This window comes from Temnothorax americanus, unplaced genomic scaffold (genome assembly GCF_048541705.1).
Source record: "Temnothorax americanus isolate GAGA-0224 unplaced genomic scaffold, ASM4854170v1 Scaffold2, whole genome shotgun sequence".
NCBI classification, from domain to species: domain Eukaryota; kingdom Metazoa; phylum Arthropoda; class Insecta; order Hymenoptera; family Formicidae; genus Temnothorax; species Temnothorax americanus.
In genome coordinates this window covers 5,091,690-5,115,445 of record NW_027509338.1, presented here as the reverse complement: position 1 = coordinate 5,115,445, position 23,756 = coordinate 5,091,690, and the positions used below count along the sequence as shown (strand labels likewise).

At 29.5% G+C, this 23,756-nt stretch overlaps 2 protein-coding genes across 10 annotated transcripts in view; one reads left to right on the top strand and one right to left on the bottom strand.

Moving 5' to 3' along the window:
* The first annotated feature begins 4,475 nt into the window (after positions 1-4,475).
* Positions 4,476-21,467, top strand: Rh50 (Rhesus blood group-associated glycoprotein Rh50). 7 transcript variants are annotated; one of them, XM_077405065.1, is made up of 13 exons: positions 6,240-6,374; positions 7,146-7,230; positions 8,238-8,373; positions 8,882-8,941; positions 10,727-10,975; positions 12,050-12,236; positions 12,438-12,588; positions 12,940-13,087; positions 13,237-13,455; positions 14,146-14,228; positions 15,158-15,301; positions 15,681-15,846; positions 21,332-21,467. In XM_077405065.1, the coding sequence occupies exons 2-13, from the start codon at positions 7,222-7,224 to the stop codon at positions 21,376-21,378; spliced, it is 1,599 nt and encodes a 532-aa protein (XP_077261191.1). In that variant the 5' UTR covers positions 6,240-6,374; positions 7,146-7,221; the 3' UTR covers positions 21,379-21,467. The 7 variants fall into 7 exon arrangements, with proteins under 7 accessions (XP_077261190.1, XP_077261191.1, XP_077261186.1 ...); XM_077405060.1 differs by lacking the exon at positions 21,332-21,467 and adding an exon at positions 16,140-18,499 and having other exon boundaries at positions 6,241-6,374; XM_077405061.1 differs by lacking the exon at positions 21,332-21,467 and adding an exon at positions 16,140-18,499 and having other exon boundaries at positions 6,255-6,403.
* Positions 18,341-23,756, bottom strand: part of Con (leucine rich repeat protein connectin) — a 123,115-nt gene continuing 117,699 nt past the window's right edge. For 2 of the 3 annotated variants that reach the window (XM_077405069.1, XM_077405068.1), the window contains one exon: positions 18,341-23,410. In XM_077405069.1, the coding sequence (XP_077261195.1) occupies positions 23,165-23,410 (246 nt within the window). In that variant the 3' untranslated portion in view covers positions 18,341-23,164. The remainder of the gene's footprint in view (positions 23,411-23,756) is intronic. The other variant, XM_077405070.1, reaches the window with a different exon arrangement.

Sequence of the window (23,756 nt, the reverse complement as noted above, 5' to 3'; positions counted from 1 at the left end):
ACAACCACTCCGTCGCTCCGTGTTGAATAATTGACAATGCAATTTGCTCGAGCGGTGGTAAAAGAGGAATACTTCGTATCTTTGCGCGAAAACGTCTTCGGTTTCAAGGCGCAGTGCGGTTTTCTTCGTGCATCCTTCGTTGTAAAATGTGATGTTTTCCCAATGTGACAGGACAAAGATTGTATGCAAACATTATGCATTTTTTTCAGATTAATTATTTATTCTTAGATTTGATATATTATATCTAAGTTAAAAATTTAAGACAAATAAATAGAATCAAACAGAAATCTCTCTTTAAGCGACATACTATTAATACTAACAATTTCTTATGTATCGATTTGGATTAATATTTAGTCTTGAAGCTCTCGGATGTCAAACTGCTTCAACAGTTGAATTACATGTACCATATTACATGTACCATTTGATTCTGCGTAGAAAGCCTAATAGTGACACGCAGACATAACGTGGTTGCGAAGGTTGAAGGGCTTTCAGGAAGGGGTGTTACCGGTAGAGAGACAGACTACCACGCCCCGTCCCTAAAATTTCATCCCCTGAATGATTAAAACCTAATATTAGGGACACGCCTACTTGGGGTCCTCCGAAACCCTCGTTGCAATGTACCGTCTCGATTTTGTTATCCCTTATTCTCTACGGCCTACGCAATCTACTGCAACTCAATATCTGTCTTTCTTCAATCGCAGAATCTAATAATCCAATATTTTTACTATATGATATTACTCCCATTTTTCTTCTTTATCTTTCTCAGAATGGGTCCATCAATAACAATTATCCTTTTATCGCCGAAATTTGTTTATGAGAATCTGAAAAGTGTGTAATACACTTACAAATAAATTAATAAATTAAAAATACATAGTCAGTTTGTATTGTCAAAGTATGGAGATTGTTTTTCATAAGATATTAAATTTGCATTTCTCTATTGTAACTTTGAAGTTTTACTATAAATTTTATATGACGATTTCCTTGAAGATGATTTTTTAAATAAAAATTTATTAAAGAAGAGCTTTTATTATTTATGCGAGTCGTTGAACTAAATATTTAGAGAGTAATGCTGTTTTGCACCAAATTAAAACTGTACATTTGTTAAATCTGCGAAAAAATTTTCTTTTCATTTAGAAGTTGTAAAGAGAGAAAAATGTTTCTGTTTAAAAACTGTAAGGAAAAAATTTGTTCTATTGAATTTTGAAACTGTGAAGAGAAATTCTTTCCATACTTATATTGTGAAAAAGCTTTTTTTAATACTAACATATTATTTACTATCATTTTTTTTATTTCATCTTTTTTTTTCCTCTTTTTTATGATATTTTGAGACCCTTCTTTCTTATTATTTTAACATTTTCAAGAATATATCATATTATACATCACATTCATACTTTCTGCTTTCATTTTCTTCGTTTCGTAATTTATGGATAAGCACAGTACTCTCTCGCAGTAGTGATAGTACAAATCCATGAGGGATTTTTGCAGTTATAGTTTAATTTCCGGTCAGCGGTTTACTTTTACGAATTTAGTTCAAAGTAATTCGATAGATTGAACAAGAGAAAGGGAGAAAGTCAGGGAAAGGGAAAAAAGTAAAAGAGAAAAAAAAGATTAATAGATAACAATAGAGGAAAAAAGAGGGAAAAGATAGAAGAAATAAAAGGGGAGACAAAATGAAAGAAAGAGATGGTTGGAAAATGCAAAATGAAAGGGATAAATTTTGAAATCCGCGGTCTATCGAATTGGAGAAATATTATCGTTATAAGATATTCAACACTGACCTGTAATGAACATATCAAATGAAGACGTGACAGTTCTTGTAGCCCGTTTTAAAATTCGACACACGTTTGTACGAGATAAAACTTTCACAGTTAGAGGGAAAAGAGGATTCCAAGAATGACACGTCGTGACGTCCCATCCGTGTTTTTGCTACGTTTTTCCGCAGGGCTCTCCATGTCGACTTTGTCACTCTATAATGCCATAACTTATTGTTAGACGTTTCTAACGTTAGAAGTTTCTTATTTCTTGAAAGCTGCAGAATCATAGCTCCAGCTGTTACGAATATTGAAGCAAAGTATCTATGTTGAACCAAATTTTAAAATAGGTACTGATTAGTAATTACTAGCTTAGTAATTAATTGTAAGAGCTGAATTTAAGCTGAAAAAACTACATACGTATAAATTGTTATTAAAAATATTTATTTCCATTACAATTGGTTCGAGATAAGTCATTATCTAATTCAAGGTAGGTAAAATAATCAATTTTATCGAACCAATAATGTAACTTACGATTTATTTCTTGCAAGCAATGTTTGATTTAATATCGTATATTTGGTCCAAGAATAATGTAAAATTTTATAATTGCTAAAAGCAATATATTACACATATGTTTTTCATGATTTTCTTTTTTTTTTTTGAATAGTAAAACTACATTGTTACTATATGATGTTAGATTATTTTCTTCATCATTATAATAAGTCGTATGACTCCAATAATAAGTTATACTAATTTTATTGAATAATCGAAAAAAAAATCTTTTCTACTTTAAATAAGTGCTCAATCTGAGAATTTTATTTTACTTGCGCAAACGCATTGTCTATTTTTAATCAATAAAGCAACCATAAGAGGCGAACGAATGATCGGATAACCCGATGCAACTGTCACAAATTGCGGCACTTTCGGGAAAACTTCGGGGTTAAACTTTCGAAACTTTGGAAAGCTGGCCGTTAAATTCTCATTATCGTTAAAATTAATCCGGCCTTACGGCGTCACAACTTCTTGGCATATAACGCAACCCGTACCAATATATTCGTCAAAAAACCATTATTGTTATAGTAATTTAATCTCACGACGCGACGTGTATAAGATCTAGATTAAGATGAAACAATTAAATTAATTTTTTAGATCTTGGACGTGTAGATGGCATGCATATTTTTTTATTTAACATCTCTCCCCGTTAAAATGGATCCATAAGTGATTTTTTACGATGTTGTAATAAACATAAAGATACCTATAAAAGAAATTTATTTAAGAAAATTTAATCTTTGTTTCAAATCATGCATAAAATAACGCTTTAAGAACTAAATCTATTCGAGAATTTAACGTATCATATTTATGATGTCCTGAGAACAATTTCTGTTGTAATATTTTAACATATACTTATAAATAATTAATTTAATAATAATATTGGTATGTGCCAAAAATTGAAAATATTAACTTCAATGTAGAAAATGTGGAAAAATTGAGATTTTATTCATAGGCTTATTCGTAAACTTTCGTCGTTCGATTATTAATAATTTGCTCTGTTCTAATATACTTTTTAATATATATCTTTTTAAAATTTATTTAAATTGTATTATATTTATATATACACGATATTTCTGTAAACATCTCTTTGTCAGTGTATATACACATATTTCTTATACTTTATTATAAATGTTGCCGTCTAGCAAATTTCATTTTACATAAGATTAAATTGTGCGTAAAACAAACAGAGGAAAATTAAGTTTGATGAGATTAGATAATATCGCGTGTCATCTTGAGGTAAGCAGTCTATTTGATAGCGAGTGGGAATGGTTTGCTTGGCGTATCGACAGAGATTGCAATTTCGTAGCTGCCGTAGCTGAGTTGTTTTACTGTCTAGGTATCTACGCGTGTGAGAGCGTGATCAACCGATCTGGAGGAGAATTTGATTCCCAGTTGATCAAAGGCGATGCATCCGGGACCGTGGAAGGGCGAAAGCACATTCAAACTCGTAGCACGTATTCAATTTTTCTCTTGGAAATATCGGTGACACGACGGCAGTACTGCGACTCGGGATATTGTCTCTCGAGTTAAATGCAGCCTCTCGCGGCGCACTCTTGTGCAAACTCACATTCGGCGGATTTTCGCACGACAATCGCGACGTTCAAGTTACATGTCATCTGGATTTACGACGCTTGGCTGAAAGTGATAAAGAATAGGAGCAAGAAATTGAATTGTTTGCTTTCTCAAATTGTATTGTAAAATGATGCAGATCCTATAACTACCTTATTTTAATATATTAAATATTAAATAATGTTTATATATATTTTAGCTGACAAGGATTGAAAATTTAATGATAAGTATAAAAAGACTTAAAAAAATCTAATTACACTTGTTCTTTTAAATATTGAACAAAACTTTGAAATGTTCTTTTTTTTTTAAATGCGATCTCTTATAGGATTATAAGATCTTATGAATTAAAATAGTCCCTGCATATTTTTTTTAATATTTACATATAACATATCAAATCTTCTATCCCATTGCACAGATTTTACACGATATATACCTACATTATAGAATGTCAAGATCGCCGCTACCACTGGCGACTTGTTTGTCTCGCGTTCGACGTATATAGTCTAATTATATCGGTACATGTTGACTGTCCATTTCCCTGAGCAGAACAAATCGATCGCGTGTCATCTGCCGACTGGCATTGAACTATTCGTTTTCTTCGGTCGAGTATCGCTTTGCTTGTCCTCGTGGTCAGACGTTTCGTGATTCCATTGGCGAAATCATATTATTTCTCGCCGATACCAGCTCGACCTCCAAAATTTTGTCTGATACTTGCGATGCAAAGGCGATTTAAAAAGATATACATTTTAATATAAAATCTGTGAATATAAAGAAAATTTTATCCATCCAACATTCTCATCATTTCTGTTTCAAAGCAGTTACACAAAATAAAGGTAAGTATAAGAATTAACAGTGTAAGAATAAAATCTTATTATGCATGCTTTTTAAGATGATATCTGTTTCCAAAAATAATATATATAAATACTGAAAAAAAGAAGAAAAAGATTTTCAAATACATTTAACTTTTAATAATAATTTTTAGATTTTATATCAAAAATTTGTTATTTTTAATGTTTGAACGATATAGAATGATGATTTATATTATCGTACTTTTAAAAAAAAATTGATTACATTTACCTACAATATAAATATAGAAATAATCGTTAAATTAATACAAATTTTTTAATTAGTGCTACAAAATCTTATTGCTTTAATTTTTTTGTATTTTTTGTATTGTAAAATGTAAATTATATTGTTTGCATAAGTATACATATCTATTAATATATTATGCAATAATAATATGTGGAAATAACAAAGAAGAACGACAAAGTAATCTTTTATTATCTCAATTTTATTAAAAAACAGAAATAATTTTTAAAAAATTTAACTTTGTGAGTATTTTTATAGATATGTAAATCTGTGTCACAATAGAATTTATTTTTTAAGATATATTCGAAGATGTATAGTTTTAACCGCGTTTGAGTGGTTGCATAAGCAATTGTTTGTTATAAGAGACAGTCTCACATTCTTGCACGTGCAGTTGATGTATAGGATGTCATCGTTAATAGATAATATGTTTGTAACGTCAGTTTTACTCTTGAAAAACAGTTCCACTAATCTATAGTGCACGTTGTTATAATCCCTGCTTTAGAAATAATTTTGCAACAGTCTTGAAGAATCGGAACATACTTTTTATTTTGTTCAATTTCATAAATATTTAGTACTTTACGCTTACAATCTTGTTTATTTTGTTAACTATTCATATATATCTATGAATTCATAATTGATGATATTTTCATGTGAGCAATCTCTTTGACATATATATTTTCGTAAAACAGCCAATAAATTGAACCAATTTCTATATTCATATAGAGAATGCAGAATAAAAAATGTAAAATTATACGTTGTGCATAATAAATTTTCTAATTTTATTATAAAAGATTATAAACAAATTATAAACAAATAGATATAAAGATAACTCTTAAAGTGTGAAGCGTAGATGTAAAATGTACAAAAGCGAGATTAAAGAAATAGGAAATTAAATTCTTCTAACTAAATGAAAAATGAGATAAAAAATGATAAATGAAATAAAATAATAATAAAATAGAATTAGGGGAGACAGGGGGGGCTTGTTGGCACCGTTTTCACAATTTCGGCATTTGAGTTTTTAAACAACTAATTTTCATGATTAAACAGTACTAATATGATAGAGAGAACCTTTCTCCACATTTTCATACTAAAAACGCTCCTGTATACTGTATAGTTTCTTTGTAATAAGTAAAATACGAACATGCTGCATTAAATCGCGGATTCTTCTATTTCTGGAAATCAAGTATTTCGATGAGATGACAAGGACGCATGAAATTAGATAAAGATGACAATTGTTACTAATTCCCCTGCGGCTTAGGGTTCATATAAACAGCCGTGATGATCACGGGGCGACCCTCAGTATGGGTATTTAAACGAGGCTTAAACGAGGCAGAATGTTTTGCGACATCGTGCGACGAGCGACGTTTCCCACGTCAACGATCCACTAAGAGTGAAAACGTGATCTGAAATTGGGTAATAACTTTGCAGTTATTCCTATACTTGTAATGCTATATTATGATTAATGTGATGTAAAGCGCTCAGTGTAATAGTGACTCAATTCCACGAAAAAGAGTGATATTTCTTGTATTGCAATGTATTGAGTGTAATGGTCTAGTAGAAATAACGTGGGGTGGTCAATGTTGCGCAACTACAGTGTAATTGGATCATGTCCACTATAGAAAGATAAACAATAGCGTATAGAAACGCACTTTATTCATACCAGCTGAACCAATACAGATTATATTCGTCATATACAAAATCATTTCCACCGTACCTCTTGTCTCGTCTTGTCTTGATGACCATTTGAATTTGCTATTTGCATTTAATAAATTTAACAAAATAGCAGTTTGTATTTACTGGTGCACGGGAGAAACACAATGTACAGGACAAAATTCTAATCTATATAGAGCATATATGCAACATAAGTATTTAAGAAATATATATGCGAATATGTGGAACATCAAAAAATACAAGAACTGAATTGTATTTTTTATTTCAAAATTGTTGATATAAAAAAATATTGTGTATAACTAGTCAATAATAAAGTAAGTTAATGTAACAGCGGATGAATATTGTACATTTACTAGCTCACCACTTTTTACTTATATTCTCAGTTAAATATATTTATTACTTTGCCGAATAGAAATAAATTTAGATTCAGATCATTTTTCGCGTTTCTCATAAAATTCGACGAGCGTATAAGTCAGTTTGCAAAAGTGAGCGAGAAAATATGTATTCTTTCAGTGAATCTGTGAGGCAGAAAATCTTCAGTGTGAGAGGCGTAACTGACAATTTGATTAAACTGAATTATTAAAACATAATGGCAAAGGTATAGTACTGATTGATATGCAAATTATTACTTATAGATATTTGCTTATTTAAAGTTTACGACTTTGTATATTTATAGATACGTGTATATACATACATGTATGCGTGTATGTGTTCTTAAGAATATTATTTTAGACTTTAAAAATGAATTATTGGATATATTTATATATTAATTATTTTTTAACCATCTTTAGATTATCATTTGTTTTAAAAATATAAGTAGGTAAACTCTTATAAGCTATCGTATATTTTTTTATTCTTTATAACATTCAAACATTATATCAATAAAAAATTGGATTACTTATATATTTTTTTATACAGATATTAAATAAAGATCTGATTAATTTAATTTGATAACACGCGCCAGACTCGTGATCTGAGGAACCAGGTTCCTCCACTAGAGCCACGTAAACATGGAATTTTAATATTGCGAAAGCTGCGCTCTTGTGCACTCTCGTGCGGAGCAAACTGGGCTCCGTCTTTTGGAAGAGACGTTAAACTGTTAGTCCAAAAAGGTTTAGTGTAGAGATGGAGAGGATAGTGGGAATTGTAAATTGTAATTCCAAGGAAATTGATTAGGGACTTCTATTCTATTCTAAATACTTAAAATATTATTATACACACATAATCAAATAATATCTAATAATTAAATAATTTTTATTTCTTTAATTTAAAGAAAAATTTTTTAAACTTATAAAAAAATAATAAAACAGCAACAACAATAACTAAATATATCTTAAATATATCAATAAAATAATAATAACAATAATAATAACAATAATAATAATAATAATAATAATAATAAAATAATATGGAAAATATAGAAAAAAGATATTTATTCTTTTCATATTTTTTTTTTTTAAGAACTAGGTATAAATAAAAACAACTTGTGTCATTCATATCCAAAATACAATTCAACAGCAAAAAGCTTTTGGCAGTAAACTGATAATTTAATCGTGCTAAAAATAACTGTTTTAACGATTTACATAGATCTTTCCAATTTTGCAGATAATGTTTTCATCGGTCACTGGAAAGCAGCAAGTACTGATGCTGTTTCTACTCGAAATTATCCTAATCGCGATAATAGGGACAATGATGACATACGGTCCAGAGGCGAATGCTAATTTGCTAAAAAATCACACTGGTCAGTGTCCAAAACACACACATACACATAAATGTATACATGTACGTGGATCTCAGTTACATAATAATACGACTTGTATAGTTATATAAGAATTATTGAGTGTGTAATATAATTTTCAGCAAATTCATTTTTTTATTCATAAATACATGTAAAATATTATTAAATAAAAAAATGTAAATTTATAATTAAATAGCAAAATTTTAATTTTTTTCTACAAAAATTTTATAAAATTGTTACATATACAATATTAATTTATTACAAGCAATTTTTTTTCGATAACTTCCAAGGAAATGGAAGTATATATAATTAAAATAGAATTTATAAACATATTCTTTTTAGCCACTTTTAGAACTTTTTTCGAAAATTCTAGAAATTTTAAAAATTAATTGTAAAAATTTTAAGAGTTACATTTATTATTAATGATCAACTTCTTTAAATTTTTTATATAATTTATGTACATACAATTTCCACTGTTGTGCTTAACATTAAATTCTATTTATATTTGCAGGCACCAACAAATCCGGACAAACCAAGAAACCGGATGACGATCCATTACGAATTTATCCAAGTAAGTAAATCAAATTTCTTCATTTAAATTATTTGTTATTTTTTGTAAAAGAAGAGAAGAAATGACGAAAAACAAAGAGTGAAAAAGAGCCAAAAGATATATTTGACAATTTTTGTTCAATATCAACAAGAATTTATAAAATATTCGTAAAATGATGTCTAAAAGATAGATTGTTTTATCTCTATCATGCAGAAAACGCAAGAAAAAAGTCAAATCTTTGTGTCATTTCACATATAAAAATATTAAGATAAGATCATTAAGAAGATGCTTTACAAATCTTTCACATTATTTATACAAAAATTTATTAAAATACACAAGCTATTTTGCAAATTATCTATTTTTCAGTGATCTTGTGTTAACGTCTACAAGTAAAATAAGATAAAAATGTATTTATGTAAAAAAAATAGAAGTTTTTATATTTAAAAAAAATAGAAATAGCTTTTAGATCTCGTAAAAACCACCTGAAATAAATTTGTACTCATTATCATATTTTCCTGTCCTGAGCTAACCTACGAATTTCCCTGAAAGTATAGAGCATCCTGCGTCTTTGACTAATTGTGAACGATAATCTAATCTGCGTCTACCTCTACGTTTCTTTATTTCTATCTCCGCCTCCAATATGTCGCGTACTAATCCTTCATGTCTCAGCACAGGTGTCCTATACCATCCTATCTCTTCTACTCTGTATTGTTGTCTACATATTTCTTTTTTCCTTAATTTTTTCTAATATTTTTCTATTGCTAATCCTATTGCTACCTCTGTCCATGGTATTGTCATCATGCGCCTGTAGCATCAAATTTCAAACTTCTATTTTTTTCCTATCCGCTTACGTCATCGTCCACGTTTCGCCAACCGTACAATGCCGTGCTTTATACGTACATATGTACCAACCACAGATAATATCTTATTCAAAACAGAATAAGTTTATTCTGAATCATTTTTTTGAACTAATATTTTTAAACACATCACAAAGATCGCTTAGAAAAATTAAAATAAATCATTTTAATATATTTGCACGTGTTCAGCGTTGCACAAAGAAAAGAATATACAGGTTAGCATGTGAATAAGAGAGGTACGGTTTTCGACTTGACCTTTCATATTTTAAACATTATCGACCCGCATGTGTTCAAAAGGTTGGTTGGAGAGACATTGTTCGCGCTAGTCGTCGGAAACAGTCCATCTTCAGTATTTGTCAGTGAATTGTCATGTCTACGTTGTTTCCTATTAATGGTCTACTTGGAATAACAAGTTTATCGTTAAATTCAATGGGGGGATCTTCAACCATGTAATCTCTTTTCAATTAACACATTAGTATGTAATCAATAAATCATAATTATATGATTTTGATGATGAAAATAAGACAAAATAAGATTGCTGTAAAAAGATTGCGGATAAAATTTTGTGTTAATAAATTGAATTAAAAATATCTAAAGTGTTTTCTTTAAAAAATTGATTATTATAAAATTATTTTTGAAGAGAAAATTTAAACAACGACAATTTTAATTAATTTATGCATGTGTTCCTTTTTTAAAGAAATAACTGCATAATAATTATAACATTGATATAAAACTAATCTTAACGCTTACATTTATATAAGCAATAAAATGAAATCTTTTTATTTTCGTGGACTGGAAAAATTTTAACTCACTGCGCATTAATACTCCAAGATTGACATTTATCAGAAATTAATGCGTATTATACTTTTTCGTGCGGCAAATTAAATTCAAGTACATATGCACCGTAATGAAATCTCCATGAAGTACGAAAACGCCAATAATTTTGAAGAAGTCACCGTGACCGAGCACATTTGGCGCATGACACGCCGCACAATGAATCCTTGCACAGTGCTGGTACGAATCCTGACGTGCAACGGGCCAGAACGCCCGATCATACTTCTTCTTATCGAGGGTTTTCTGTTGTGTGCTTTTCTTGCCATATATGATTATGCCCCGGAGGCGGACGCCGGTAACCCACAGAATAGCTTCGCACCTTATTTGAATGGAAAATCGAACTCTCTATCTGTCAGCTATACACGTAAGTTTTATATTGGTCTCATCATTTTCCACCATTTCCCTTTTTCTGTCATTTTTATTTTTTTTCTTGTTATTTATTTTTTTTATCTTCTGTCAACTCATCTTTTTAATATATTCTGTGTCCTTCTTCTCGTATGTCCCCGAGAAAGAACATTTTTCAAAAATAACCGAGAAGCACGCATAATATCGTTGAAATCTGAAGCAACGTATAATGTTTGAAAAGTTAAGTGTAAAATTTTTGTTCTTGATTGACTATTTATGTGGCCATCGGTGATTTTAATCTTTTAATGAAAGAAGATTTTTGATACTTTTTATTACTAAAATCATGAAAAAAGTGACAGCTATGTTTTGCGTCAGAAAAAAATATTGGAATGATAAAAAATAATACAGGGTGAAAAAGGAGGTGAACCAAACAAATTTTTGTTATATTTAAATTAATGATAAATGAAAGTCTTTATGATACACACGATGCTGAAGTAAAATGTACAAAGCAATAACAGATGGAACGGAAATATATGAAGCAAATGTACGAAACAACATATAAAACAAAACTTACAAATGTATAATTGTATAAATAACAGTTTATTTTTATTTAATTTTATATTATTTTTATTTGTATAATTAAATAAAATCCATTTTAGATTATAAAAAATGTTTACGTAAATGAAGGAAATTATAATCTAGTCGCAGTGATAAAATTACATTTATTAATAACAGATTCTAACACAAAAGCTTTGCTGTATCGGTATATATAGAACTTGCATGTTAATTGAAATATTTTATTATTATATTTATTACTATATATTAAAAAGTTATAAGATGTGTATAGGTACACAACGCGCGGAAATATATGCTAAATCTATACAAATTGTAAGTTACATCTTTTACTATCCTATTATAAACTATGATTGCTGCGATTGCTAACTAATGTGTAAGTTATATAAGCGATTAAGGTAGATTGAGAAATGAAGAAAGAAAGCTTTATGCACTAATCAACACGCGAATTGTGGCGAATATATCGCTTTACAAAACGCTCGTTCTTTTTTGTTTTTGTGGACCTGGCTAAAATCATCAGTGTATCAAGATGTCCACGTAATGATTTGGATCGGTTTTGGCTTTCTGATGACGTTCCTCAAGAGGTACAGCCAGAGCGCTGTTGGCTTGACCTTCCTTATAGGCGCGATTCTCGTCCAGGTGGCTTTAATCTGCGACGGCATATTGAACGTGAAATTAGGCAACAAGGCTCATCTTTCATTAGGAAGGTCAATGTTTATTCTGATTTCTATTAAAGACTGAAGTAATTAGATAATATTTTAGATTAGTTTTATTTTGTGGATATAAAGAAATGTAAACGTTTTACTTTTACACTAAAATTAAGGAAAGTAAAAAAAATGGCTCTTTTATAGAAAAGTCTAAATAAAAATATTTATTTCTTCATCATGTATTGTTACGAAACTTTTCAGTTTGCTTAGCGCCGATGTTGCTGTTGCTACACCGCTTATATCCATGGGAGCAATTTTAGGTAAAGTGACCTATATGCAACTGGTGTTTATGGGGATAGTGGAGTTAATCATGTTCACCGCTAATAAGTATGTGGGCGAGCATCTGTTCATGGTAAGTTTATGTTCTGGTTTTTGCAAGATCGCAGTCACAGAAGTTCATAAATTGCGCGATCATAAATCACACACACAATGAGCGGTAAAACAAAATATACATTTATCAATTAATTAAAGGGATATTTTTATATGATAAAAAATCCACAGAAAATATATTTATAAATATTTCTGACAATTGTCAGGAAAAAGTTATCGCAATCGATAGTATTTTCATAATAATTTATTTCAACATTTCCAACGAATGTTTATTATATTATAAATGAAAATATTCATTAGGTATTATATAATCTATATGTGTTGCTGACTTTTATATCAATAAAAATATATAAACCTCGTTGACATTTCTTAGGTTGTTGACGCTGGTGATAGTATGTTCGTTCACGTGTTTGGTGCATATTTTGGATTGGCAATTAGTTTTGTACTCGGAATGAAGGATAAACCGGAGGAGCATGATCTGGAGGGATCGTCTTATCAGTCAGACGTTTTCGCCATGATTGGTATATGTCAAATAAGTTTTGCGTATCTATAACAATAATAGAGATTGGATAATTTATTAAATAGAATTTTTTAAAAATTTTATTAAATTTTATAAATGATAATCGCTAGAAAGGAGGTAATAAGATATATGGTTAATCGTTGCCTTCAGGTACGGTGTTCTTATGGCTATTTTGGCCGTCATTTAATGGCGCTGCATTGACAGGAGATGATCAACAGCGTGCTATAATCAACACTCTGCTATCAATATCCGCGAGCTGCGTGATCACGTTCGCCGTGTCGGCATTGGTTTCCAAGGACAACAAATTCAACATGGTGCACGTGCAAAACTCAACCCTAGCTGGAGGCGTAGCTATTGGCACAGCTGCAGGTTTGCAAATCGATTATTAACTCTTTAACATACAGATCTATAAATATTATGTATATACATATACTACTTATGTGTAGGGTTTTTATATTATATAATATACAAAATCTTATGATGCGCGGCATAATAAAAAAGTGATTAAATTAAGTCGTATTTAATCCCACATTTACTTTTTGTGTTAATTCAGTTAATTTTTTCATTGAGCTAATATAATTTTTCTAAATATGTTATTTTTACTAAAACAATATAAAATCGATCAGTGTATGGGTACTGCAATTATGTATTAGTTCAGTATCCGAATGTTTTCTTTCTACATAATGTATATTAGATACATAATATGTTACATGTAATTATCGAAATTATCATATTGCTTATTAATTTTGGTGTACTTATGTTTTATGTTACATTAAAATAGAAAGACACAGACTTTTTTCATATTTTGTGTGTACTAACGTTACCTGTACTACGTTACCCATGACCATTAAAATTGAGAATAAAAGTAATATACAAGTTTAATATTATTGTCTTTTGCAATATTTCATTGTTATAAATATATTGCAACGTGACTGTCATATAACACTTTTGTCCAAAAGATAAATATATTTTTTATTAGTCTCACTCATTAAATCATCTCGTTCTCTTGTTCAGAATCAAGTGAGCCTTTCTCTAATTCGGATTTTTCAATGCGCACAGGTATGATGTGTCAACCAGTGGGTGCTTTGATCATTGGAGCTATATCTGGTATGATTAGTGTGCTGGGATACAGATATCTCACGGTGAGATTATCATGAGATCAGATAGTTTTTTAGATACGTACCTTTTTATCCTTTTCTGAAAATAAAAAGTTGGAAAATCAGTAGTTTTTTTAAAGGATCGAGATGTTTTATATTGTAAAATTATATCAGTATAAAAAATATAAAATATTTCGTAAAATATTCGCTTTTCGATGAGTGTACTTTAATACTTTTGTGATAAAATAATAGATAAATCTATTAACGTAATTTACGTAATTGTTACATATATATATATATATATAAACTTCTATTCGCTATGCCAACAAAAAAAATACTTTGAACACACAGAATATACATTAGATCGTTCTAATCAGGAATTTTGCTAGATTTTATACATTTATACCAATTTTAGTTCTTTGAAAATAGCACAAAAATATATTAGATATCGAAAACGATCTTGTTATATATTCTTATATAAGGATTATATAAATACACATAACGTGGTTATTACATAAATCACTCCTCGTCTAGTTTTTATTTTCGGAATTAAAGATGTAATTAAAAGTTCAACAACAGTTTTTCGATATTTCCACCATTCAGCATAACTTATATATAACGAAGAAGTTAAATATCATTTATAGTCAAGAACTTTTCTGTTATTACGAACAAATTGCACGACTGTACAAAGTTATGTACATATATATATTAAAGGGTTTATTTTAAATAATAAATATATATTTTTTGTGTTTGTTTTTTTTATTTGACTTAAACTTTTGAATAACGTTGTGTATTATTTTTATATCTATTATTATTTTAATATCTTTATTTAATATATTAATATCTTTATATATATATATATATATATATATATATATATAAACTTTTTTCAAGTTTTTTTTCAAGAAATATATTTAACTATTCTATTTCTACTAAATCCATTTTATATCAATTTCTTTATCTTTTTTTTACAGCCAATTATACAAAAACATTTTCATATCCATGACACTTGTGGGGTACATAATTTACATGGAATGCCGGGTGTACTGGCTGCATTTTTCGGGGCTCTTATGGCATGCTTGGCCACGGAAGCCTCTTATGATTACTCCCTGTATGAAGTACGTAATTCCGTTGTCTTGAATTAATCATTCGATCGTTTCCGCGTAATTAACTTTCATTTGTACGTTGCTGTGCGGAACGATAATTTGACCATCGCAATTTTAAATAATTTTTGCGGTAATTATCGAACAGAATCCCGTCCACATAAAGATGATAATCATTCAATAAATTGTACATGCAACGTATGATAAAATGTTTTATTTTAACTTTAATCGTATTTTTATCTGTTTTCCATCAAAATATGTATATAAACATTTAAAATTAAATAATTGAAAACTATATAAATGTTTGTTAAACATATTGCAAATTTTATGTCAAATTATAATTTATAATTATTGTTGATTTAAAATATTTATTTTTAATGGCATTCGTCAATAGATCTTTCCTGCACGAGCGCCAAGCTCAGAGGCAAAAATTGGCGAGATGCGCGACAATTATGGAATATCACCGGGACTTAATAGGACGGCGTATCAGCAAGCGGGATATCAATTACTGGCTCTGGCGGTCACCCTTGGGATCTCTATTGTTTCTGGATTAATAACAGGTACTTCTAATCAATCTCCACGTCGCGCATATTGTGAAAATTAAACACTAGCGATATGAAAAAAAATAATTTTTATTCTGTTAAATAAATTTTTAATACAATTTCTTATTGTATAAACAAATTAAATTATCGATAAAAAGGAAAAATTATAAAAACTTTTTACTTGTATGTTGAAATCAATTAGTTTCTTTGTCTTTAAATTAAATTTTATAATTTGTCTAGTCAAATGAGTTTGTTTCTACTTCATTGATTTTATTCATTTATTTCATCGGATTATGTAACTCAATTTATAGGTATACTTTTACGTACAATGATATGCGGGTGGGTCACTGAGCAACAGAAATTCGATGATGAGGTTGTCTGGGAATTGGAAAATGAATTTCAGCACGAGATCGGAAAAAATAGAAATGATAACACACGTTCCAACGATCATATAGCCATGGGCAACATTTAACATGTGGATATAATACGCAATATATAATGAAATAATATGCAAAGTGCGAATCTCACAAAATTATTTAAGCTTAATAAATAGGAATAAAGGCCAACAATCGAGCAAACACGTAGATGTCAATTTAAAATAAATTTAATAAACATACTTATATACAACGGAACGTTTCAACCGCACAGGGTCTTCTTCAGCCGTTTTAAATTGAATTCTTTATTTATCTATTATTTAAGCTTGCATGAAAACATTAGTATTAAGTAGCGTATTCTAATATTTGTATAATTAATTACTTAATAGTTAGTTCCTGTTTGCACCTTTCATATATAGAAACCGTATTGCAAATAATTACGTTAGACGAACTGTTTTACGATACAAGCATAGACTTTTACAATTCATCAAGTATTTGAAGCGATTAAGGTGGACGATATAAAAAGTATTTCTATCTTTTATGAGAAAAATTTGTTTAAAAAAATTGTTACACACAAAATGTTTGTACAAAATATATTATATACACAAAATATATTATATTTGCGTTTGCATAAATGTATTAAATAAGACAATTTGTAACAACATTTTACTTTTGTTGTAAATATAAGAAATTTAATAAATTATTAATAAAAAGTTATAAATGAATAAAATTACAATGAATGAAATAAATTTTAGTTTTAGACAGAATTATCTAGAAAAAGATTTAACGCGTTCAGACTTATAATTATTATTAAACTGTCAATGTAATCTAAGATGATATAATCAAGGCACACCAAACAAGTATCATCCCTTACGTACGTTAGAATAGAACATTTATTAACCCTTAAATGCCACACCTCTCAAGAATCTCGTAAATGACACATATGGGGTCTAAAAGACCCCAGCATGAAAATGTCTTACTCATTGATTTTTTGATATTTAGTTATGAAAATTATTTTCAATCTTGTTCAAAGCTTAGAAAAGAGAATAAAATGCTTATATTGTTAAAATTTCAATTTCAACATAGTAGAAAAAATTAAGTAAACTGACTAAGTGTACAAACGGGTAGGTCATCAATCACTCAACTATCACGAATGGGAGCATGAACTCTATTTTTGGCGGAAACATTTGAAAATATATAATTGTAAAGGGTCTGGGGTCCGCTGGTCCGCGTAGCATTTAAGGGTTAAAAAAATACATATCTCTTATTTTGAATTATACGTATTCAAAATCGGTGGGAGACAATGGGGACATTTGTGTATATTTTGTTACCAATGTGTAATCCGCTAGTTCTCTTACACACATTCCATGTTCTTCTTCTTTCCGTTTTTCCATTTTTTCTTTTTCTTTTTTTATTTCCCCATCTCCCTCTTTCTCTCTATCTCTCTTACATTTTCGATTTTTTTTTTCATCACTTTCCTTTAGTTTTACTACCTTTTTATTTCACGTTTTTATGAATCCTTCCATGAATCTTTACGGTATCATTTTTTTTATCACCAACCTCTTTATTACACATGCTACAAAACCATACCTGTTAAAAATATACTCGCACTTAATTTCGCATCAAATATCTGAGGTATAATATTTTGTTGAATTCTGTATTCATTTCAATGTACATATCAAATACAATATAGATCATTGTATACATACCATTCTTTTATATCTGGAATAAATTTGAACTACCTTTTATATTCTGATTCATTTCGTACTATTTTTCTAGTAATATACATACGTGAAATAAAAATGTTTTATACCACGTTTATTTACTTTCTTATCCTATGTATAATTAAGTGATTACATAGCAAATGTATAACAGAAAAAGTCCGCAAAAGTAGAAGTCAGGTTTACTGGAGAACCATTTGAAAATAAAAACTGATTTAAAACAGAAGGGGATAGAATAAAGAAATTCTACCGTAAATAAGTAAGTGCGTGAGAAGTTATAATTTTCCAATTATAATTTTTTATAATACTTTTTATTGATATTATCAGTAGGAAATGCAAAATTGATAGGATAAATTTCGACGGGAATAAATTATTGGAAGAGAAGGAATGACGTATAGCTTCTTTGTTTTTCGACAATTTATTTCCGATTATCGTTAAGTCTTACAAAAGAACATATAATACACATTATAGCTTGGCGGTAAATCTATAAGTAGACTAAACCTAATTTATTATAGTTGCGTTTACTTAATAACTTAAATTAATTGTACATATAATATATAAAAAAATCATTGCATTCTCCCAAGAATTATCTTCTTGAACATTATAAAACGTATCCGACATATACATATTGAAACTCGTATATATGTCAAATATAAAATGTAGTTACCTTAATAAATAAAGTTATTCAAATAAACGCGTATGATATAGTGTGGTACGTATTAAAAGTCATATGAAAATCGAAGAATAGAGATAAAGCGGGAGACTTGCAAAGTGAATTAGAGAAAATAAAATTAGCAAATTGCTCGATTATCTACTTTAATTATTAATATTCTAATTAAATTTGTAATTCAATAGATAATTTTATGATAATCTCTTTTTTCGTTCATTATTTAGCTAATATGAAAGAATAAGTAGCAGAGTGAGAAAAAGAGAAAGAAGGAGACCCTATGGAAAATTCACGGGGTCCCGTTTTATTTAGACTTACAGCGACTCGGGATTGACAGTGTACCCGTTCATTTACTTATCAGATTTAATAATTACTTAGTTTATTTTACTTAGTGCGATCAGGCAGATCACAAATTGTGTACGAGAGAGAGATTCCTAACAGCTAACACCAAATTTTTCTTATCTTTGGTACCTATAAGTTAAATGCCTTACGTGATCGCGATCTCCTTCAACTTCTTTCCAATAAATTGTGCTTATCACTTGTTTGTTTTTAACGAAGTCGTCTATATAGAGCTATAATTAATAATCCTAATAAAATGTTGTGTCCTGAATGTTTCATCAGATTATATATGTCTCAGTAGTCACAAAGAAAATAAAGAGAGAAAATTAGATAATAATATTTCTATTTATTGGAAACTTACGGCTCTAAATATGTTTATTTGTGGCTTAATTTTGTATCTTATAAACGACCCAGTAACGCAGTACCCCTTTAATTTATACGCGTATTTCTTTCAATCGACAACAGGTGTCATGCCGCACTACGGCATCGAGCGAAGAGCAAGAATCGATCATTTACTCATAAAAAAGAAATAAAAATTAGAAGAAAGTACTCGTTTTACGTTATTACGTTCAAATAATTTATTTAAAAAAGATAATTTTATGCATTTTTTGATTGCCCTTATGTATTTAATTTGTTTCTGAACATTTTTTCCATCATTTATTTATAAAATCTCTTAGTCACACAACGCGATCTATAAGTATAATTTAAAAATATTTTTATATAAATGGACATTTTGCACTTTTCATCTCAGAAATAATAAATCTAAAATTTATATTTATATTACGATTTATTTTTGAGGTATTTAAAAAATAAAGGATATAAGCACAAACTAAATATACATATTAATCAAAATGAATAATGTATATAAAATTGTTTTTTTTTTTAATAACTTGATTAATTAGATTTTTTGTTCGTAAGAATGTAAATCTTAAATAGAAAACACTTTCACAGATTAAAAACACTTGCAAATTATATTTTTAGCTTGCAATGGCGGGACCTGTCTAAATTAAATTGTAGCTTATGTTTTTTTTTTTAAGCAAAGGTCGATAGTTGACTTTCTTGCGTCTCCTACGATGTCGTTTTGCGACTCGACGTTTCATATATTATATAAACATTATCACGATACTATGACAACGTATATACTATTAGACAAACAACACCTCAACATTATTAATAATTCTTTTCTTTATCATTTTTCCATATAGGGGTAGGCTATATTTCACGTTATCCATATCGTGCGTTTCTTACTAATTGATTGTTGCAAATTACGTCTGTTCGCTCCAGTTGCGCTTTCCGTTTTTAGCTTCATTCCTTTTCTCTTCCATCCAAAGATTAAAATATAAGTCCATTTAAAACTTTTACGCAAAAAGCGCAAGAAAGTGCATCTCAAACAAACAGATTGTCGTAGACGTAATCGTTGTGAAATTGCTCGTTAAATATCGCGCAAAAACATCACGATTATTATGTAAGAAGAATAATAAAAACGCTTAGTGCTCGAAAAATTTCTGGTTTTCAGTCTCATTTCACATATACCAAGAAATATATTTCATAGGATAAGAAGTATATATATTTCTTGTACTAAGTATAATATTAATTATACACACGTGGAGAGTAAACAGAATATTTTAAATAATTCATGTACAATTGAATCAGTTATTATAAAATGGACATGAGGTACGATTTTTATGGAATTAAATTAATACGTATTGTTTCTTAACTCACAATACATGTTATATACGAAAAAAGTATCAATTGCATTACTACAGGAATATCGATCTCTTTTTACATGCAACGTTTCGAAAAAGGCATGATTACTACTGAGCTTTCTTAGAGGCATTTTGTAATTAATAAGCGTTTATTTATATTTCTAAATGCCAAATATGTAATAAAATACTAATATATACACGATAAAATTAAGAATAAAGTCCTTGGAATTTTTTAAGAAGTTGCGTTAGCGTAACTCGTGCATTTTCGTAATCAACTAATTCAATTGCTTTTCTTTTCTTTAATAAATATCGAAAGCAGTATATATATATATATATATATATATATATATATATATATATATAAAATCCTAATCATATGGTGTCCTTCTCAATTTTTCCTTAAAATATGTTTCAACCATATCAATTCTTGATGTGTTCTATAATCGCACCGTGCCTCCATTAAATTTTTTTTTTAAATTGTAGATACATCAATATTAATTCTTGATGTTCTTGATATTCAAGATATAAAGTTTTACAAGGATCCAAAATCATCCATCCATCGTAGATGATCTTCGCTATAGACTTAATGTTAAAAATATGTATAATGGATCAAAATCTAAATAGTAAAATACAATTAAATCCGTATTCTTAACATATTAGGATAAAAAACCTTCTATTTTTAATACTTTTCCACAGCCCCCTCAAATAAATATGGATATTTATCTGTTGGACGTAATGGATAAAAATATAAATGGACCGAGCAATTTTCCATGCCGACAACGCTTTGGAGAGGGAAAGTCAAGGTAAATAAAATGAGAAAATAATTGCCGTGTCTCTTTCTCTCTTATTCGCGCCTGCGCGTTGACATTCGATGTGTCGCGTGATATGCATGTGCGCATACATACGCATGCATATGTGCATAAATAAGAAATTCTTATTTACTAAGAAATGTCTTTGAATATCCTCTTCAATATGGCATCCTCCTCTTTCATTCGCGCTTTTTCTAATTATAAGATGATCACGTGGTCATATAATAAGTATGAATTATTAGCATATATGTATACATATATATAGCAGCACAGGAGTAGATGTTAAGAATACGGAGTTCATAAATGTTGTTACAATGAGAATAGAGATGTTAAGAATAGAGGGGGGGGTATTAAGAATATGAAGATTTAATCATAGGTTTACAAATAAAATGCTTACTGATAACTGGCAATGTGCAATATTTAATGTTTTGTAATGTTGTATAGAAGGTTACAAAAATCGAAAAGCAATCTTAAAACAAATATCACGTAAATTTGTATCAAAATTTTAAAACCATCCATAAAACTGAGCGAGCAGAACTGGCAGTGTGATTGTGTTTAATATTTCACAGCATGTTGCAAAAGGTTGTAAAAAGCACAAAGAAAAATAATTTTAAAAAATACATTTATATCAAAACGTTTAACCTACTCTTGAAAACAAATAGAAATAGTGGAAAAAAGATGGATAATTATTGCGGTCATAAATAAACGATTAAAAAATCTGCTGTCTAATTTTACTATCAAAATTTCAATATTTACTCTAAATTAAATTATACGGCGATATCTCAGTTTCTGGCAGTTTGTAATTATATCGATATTTGGAGCCGTTGTAGCTGGACCCGTCGTCTCGGTCAAAATTAACTGAATATGATAATGGACTACAGTCTAAATGGCAGTAGTTACGCAAGCGAGATAGCTAACGAGAAACGGTAGTGTGCGCGATATTTTTTGGTATTCTTATAATGCATACAGTAAAATTATGTATATATACTGTACAAATACGGAAATGCGTACAGTAAGGGAGCGCGTATTGTATTGTAATTGTAACATTTGAGCCCGAATTTAACCAATATTGTGTAAAATAAAACAACGATGTGAAACCTTGCCATTTTTATATTACCATTTTGGCTTATATTGAAAACACAGTAAACAGGTAGATAGTTGCGAACATAAAATATCGCATCTCATTAGTTGGCCCGTTAAACTTTGTGCATGATAGCATATTTCAAAGAATAGCAAACGTTTTTACACTGTCACGTTAAATACACAAAAAATTAAAAGAAAATTATCAAACTTTAAAAATGGCATGCAAACGCATCTGCGTTTATATATACTAGACAATTGTGACTTGGCGATCTCTTGTCCATTGCTATGCATTATTGATACGTACTCACGAACATTTTTAAAGTTCGGATACCTTTAAGAGAGACTTCATATAATAAACGGTAACTGCAAGCGCTTCGGAAAGTTTCGAAGGTACGTCTCTTGGTTGTGTCTAGTTAGTTCCCTATATACGTAAGTGCGCGCGCGCGTGCACACACACACACGCACACACATACACACACACATACACACACACACGCGCACACACACACACACACAAACATACACTTTCTTTCACGTCTCGTTTCGTTTAAGTGTACGATTTTCCATTCGCTCACTCGAGCATATCGGGACGCCGAATGGCGCTTATACCGCTTTATTTTTGAGTGCTTAGCCACTTCTACGTGAAAAAAAGTATAGATAGCAATAGCAATGAGGCAACGAGGACGGACTGACCGGCCTGGACCGAGGTCGAACCAGAGCTAAACCAGCTGGACCCGGACGAACCCACGCGAGCGTTTTCATGGCGGCTGGATGGCTGCTCGGAGGCCATCAAATCCTCGCGCGAAAGCTCCGGGCATGGCAGCTCTTCTGGCTTCAATTCGAATAAGTTTTTCATGCAGCACTTTTTACCATCACGATTACTCTGCAAATCAAAATTAAAATTATCTACGTAGTATCAATTAAGGAGATTCGAACGTTTTGATTAAACAAAGGCTAAACCTAAAACATATGCGTGCGTGTACGATGCAAAGATTAATTAAATTAGTAAGGTTTAGAAAAAATACCTCCATTATTTTTAAAATTTGAATCTAAATATATATCAAATTTTTCATATTTTTAAAATTAAACAGTATAATTTTGAATTTTTTTCTATAATATTTGTATATTAGTCTTCTATATTTTTGTTAGTCATTTCTGGTAAAAATCATTAATGTGTAATATAGAGACTAAAATTAAAAATCTGACATTAAGCTCAGCTTGGTACATGC

Excerpts from the sequence above, each read along its gene's own strand:
- Rh50 (XM_077405060.1), top strand. Across the intron at positions 14,229-15,157 it reads TGGGATACAGATATCTCACG|CCAATTATACAAAAACATTT; the intron begins GTGAGATTATCA and ends TTTTTTTTACAG. Across the intron at positions 15,847-16,139 it reads TGTTTCTGGATTAATAACAG|GTATACTTTTACGTACAATG; the intron begins GTACTTCTAATC and ends CTCAATTTATAG.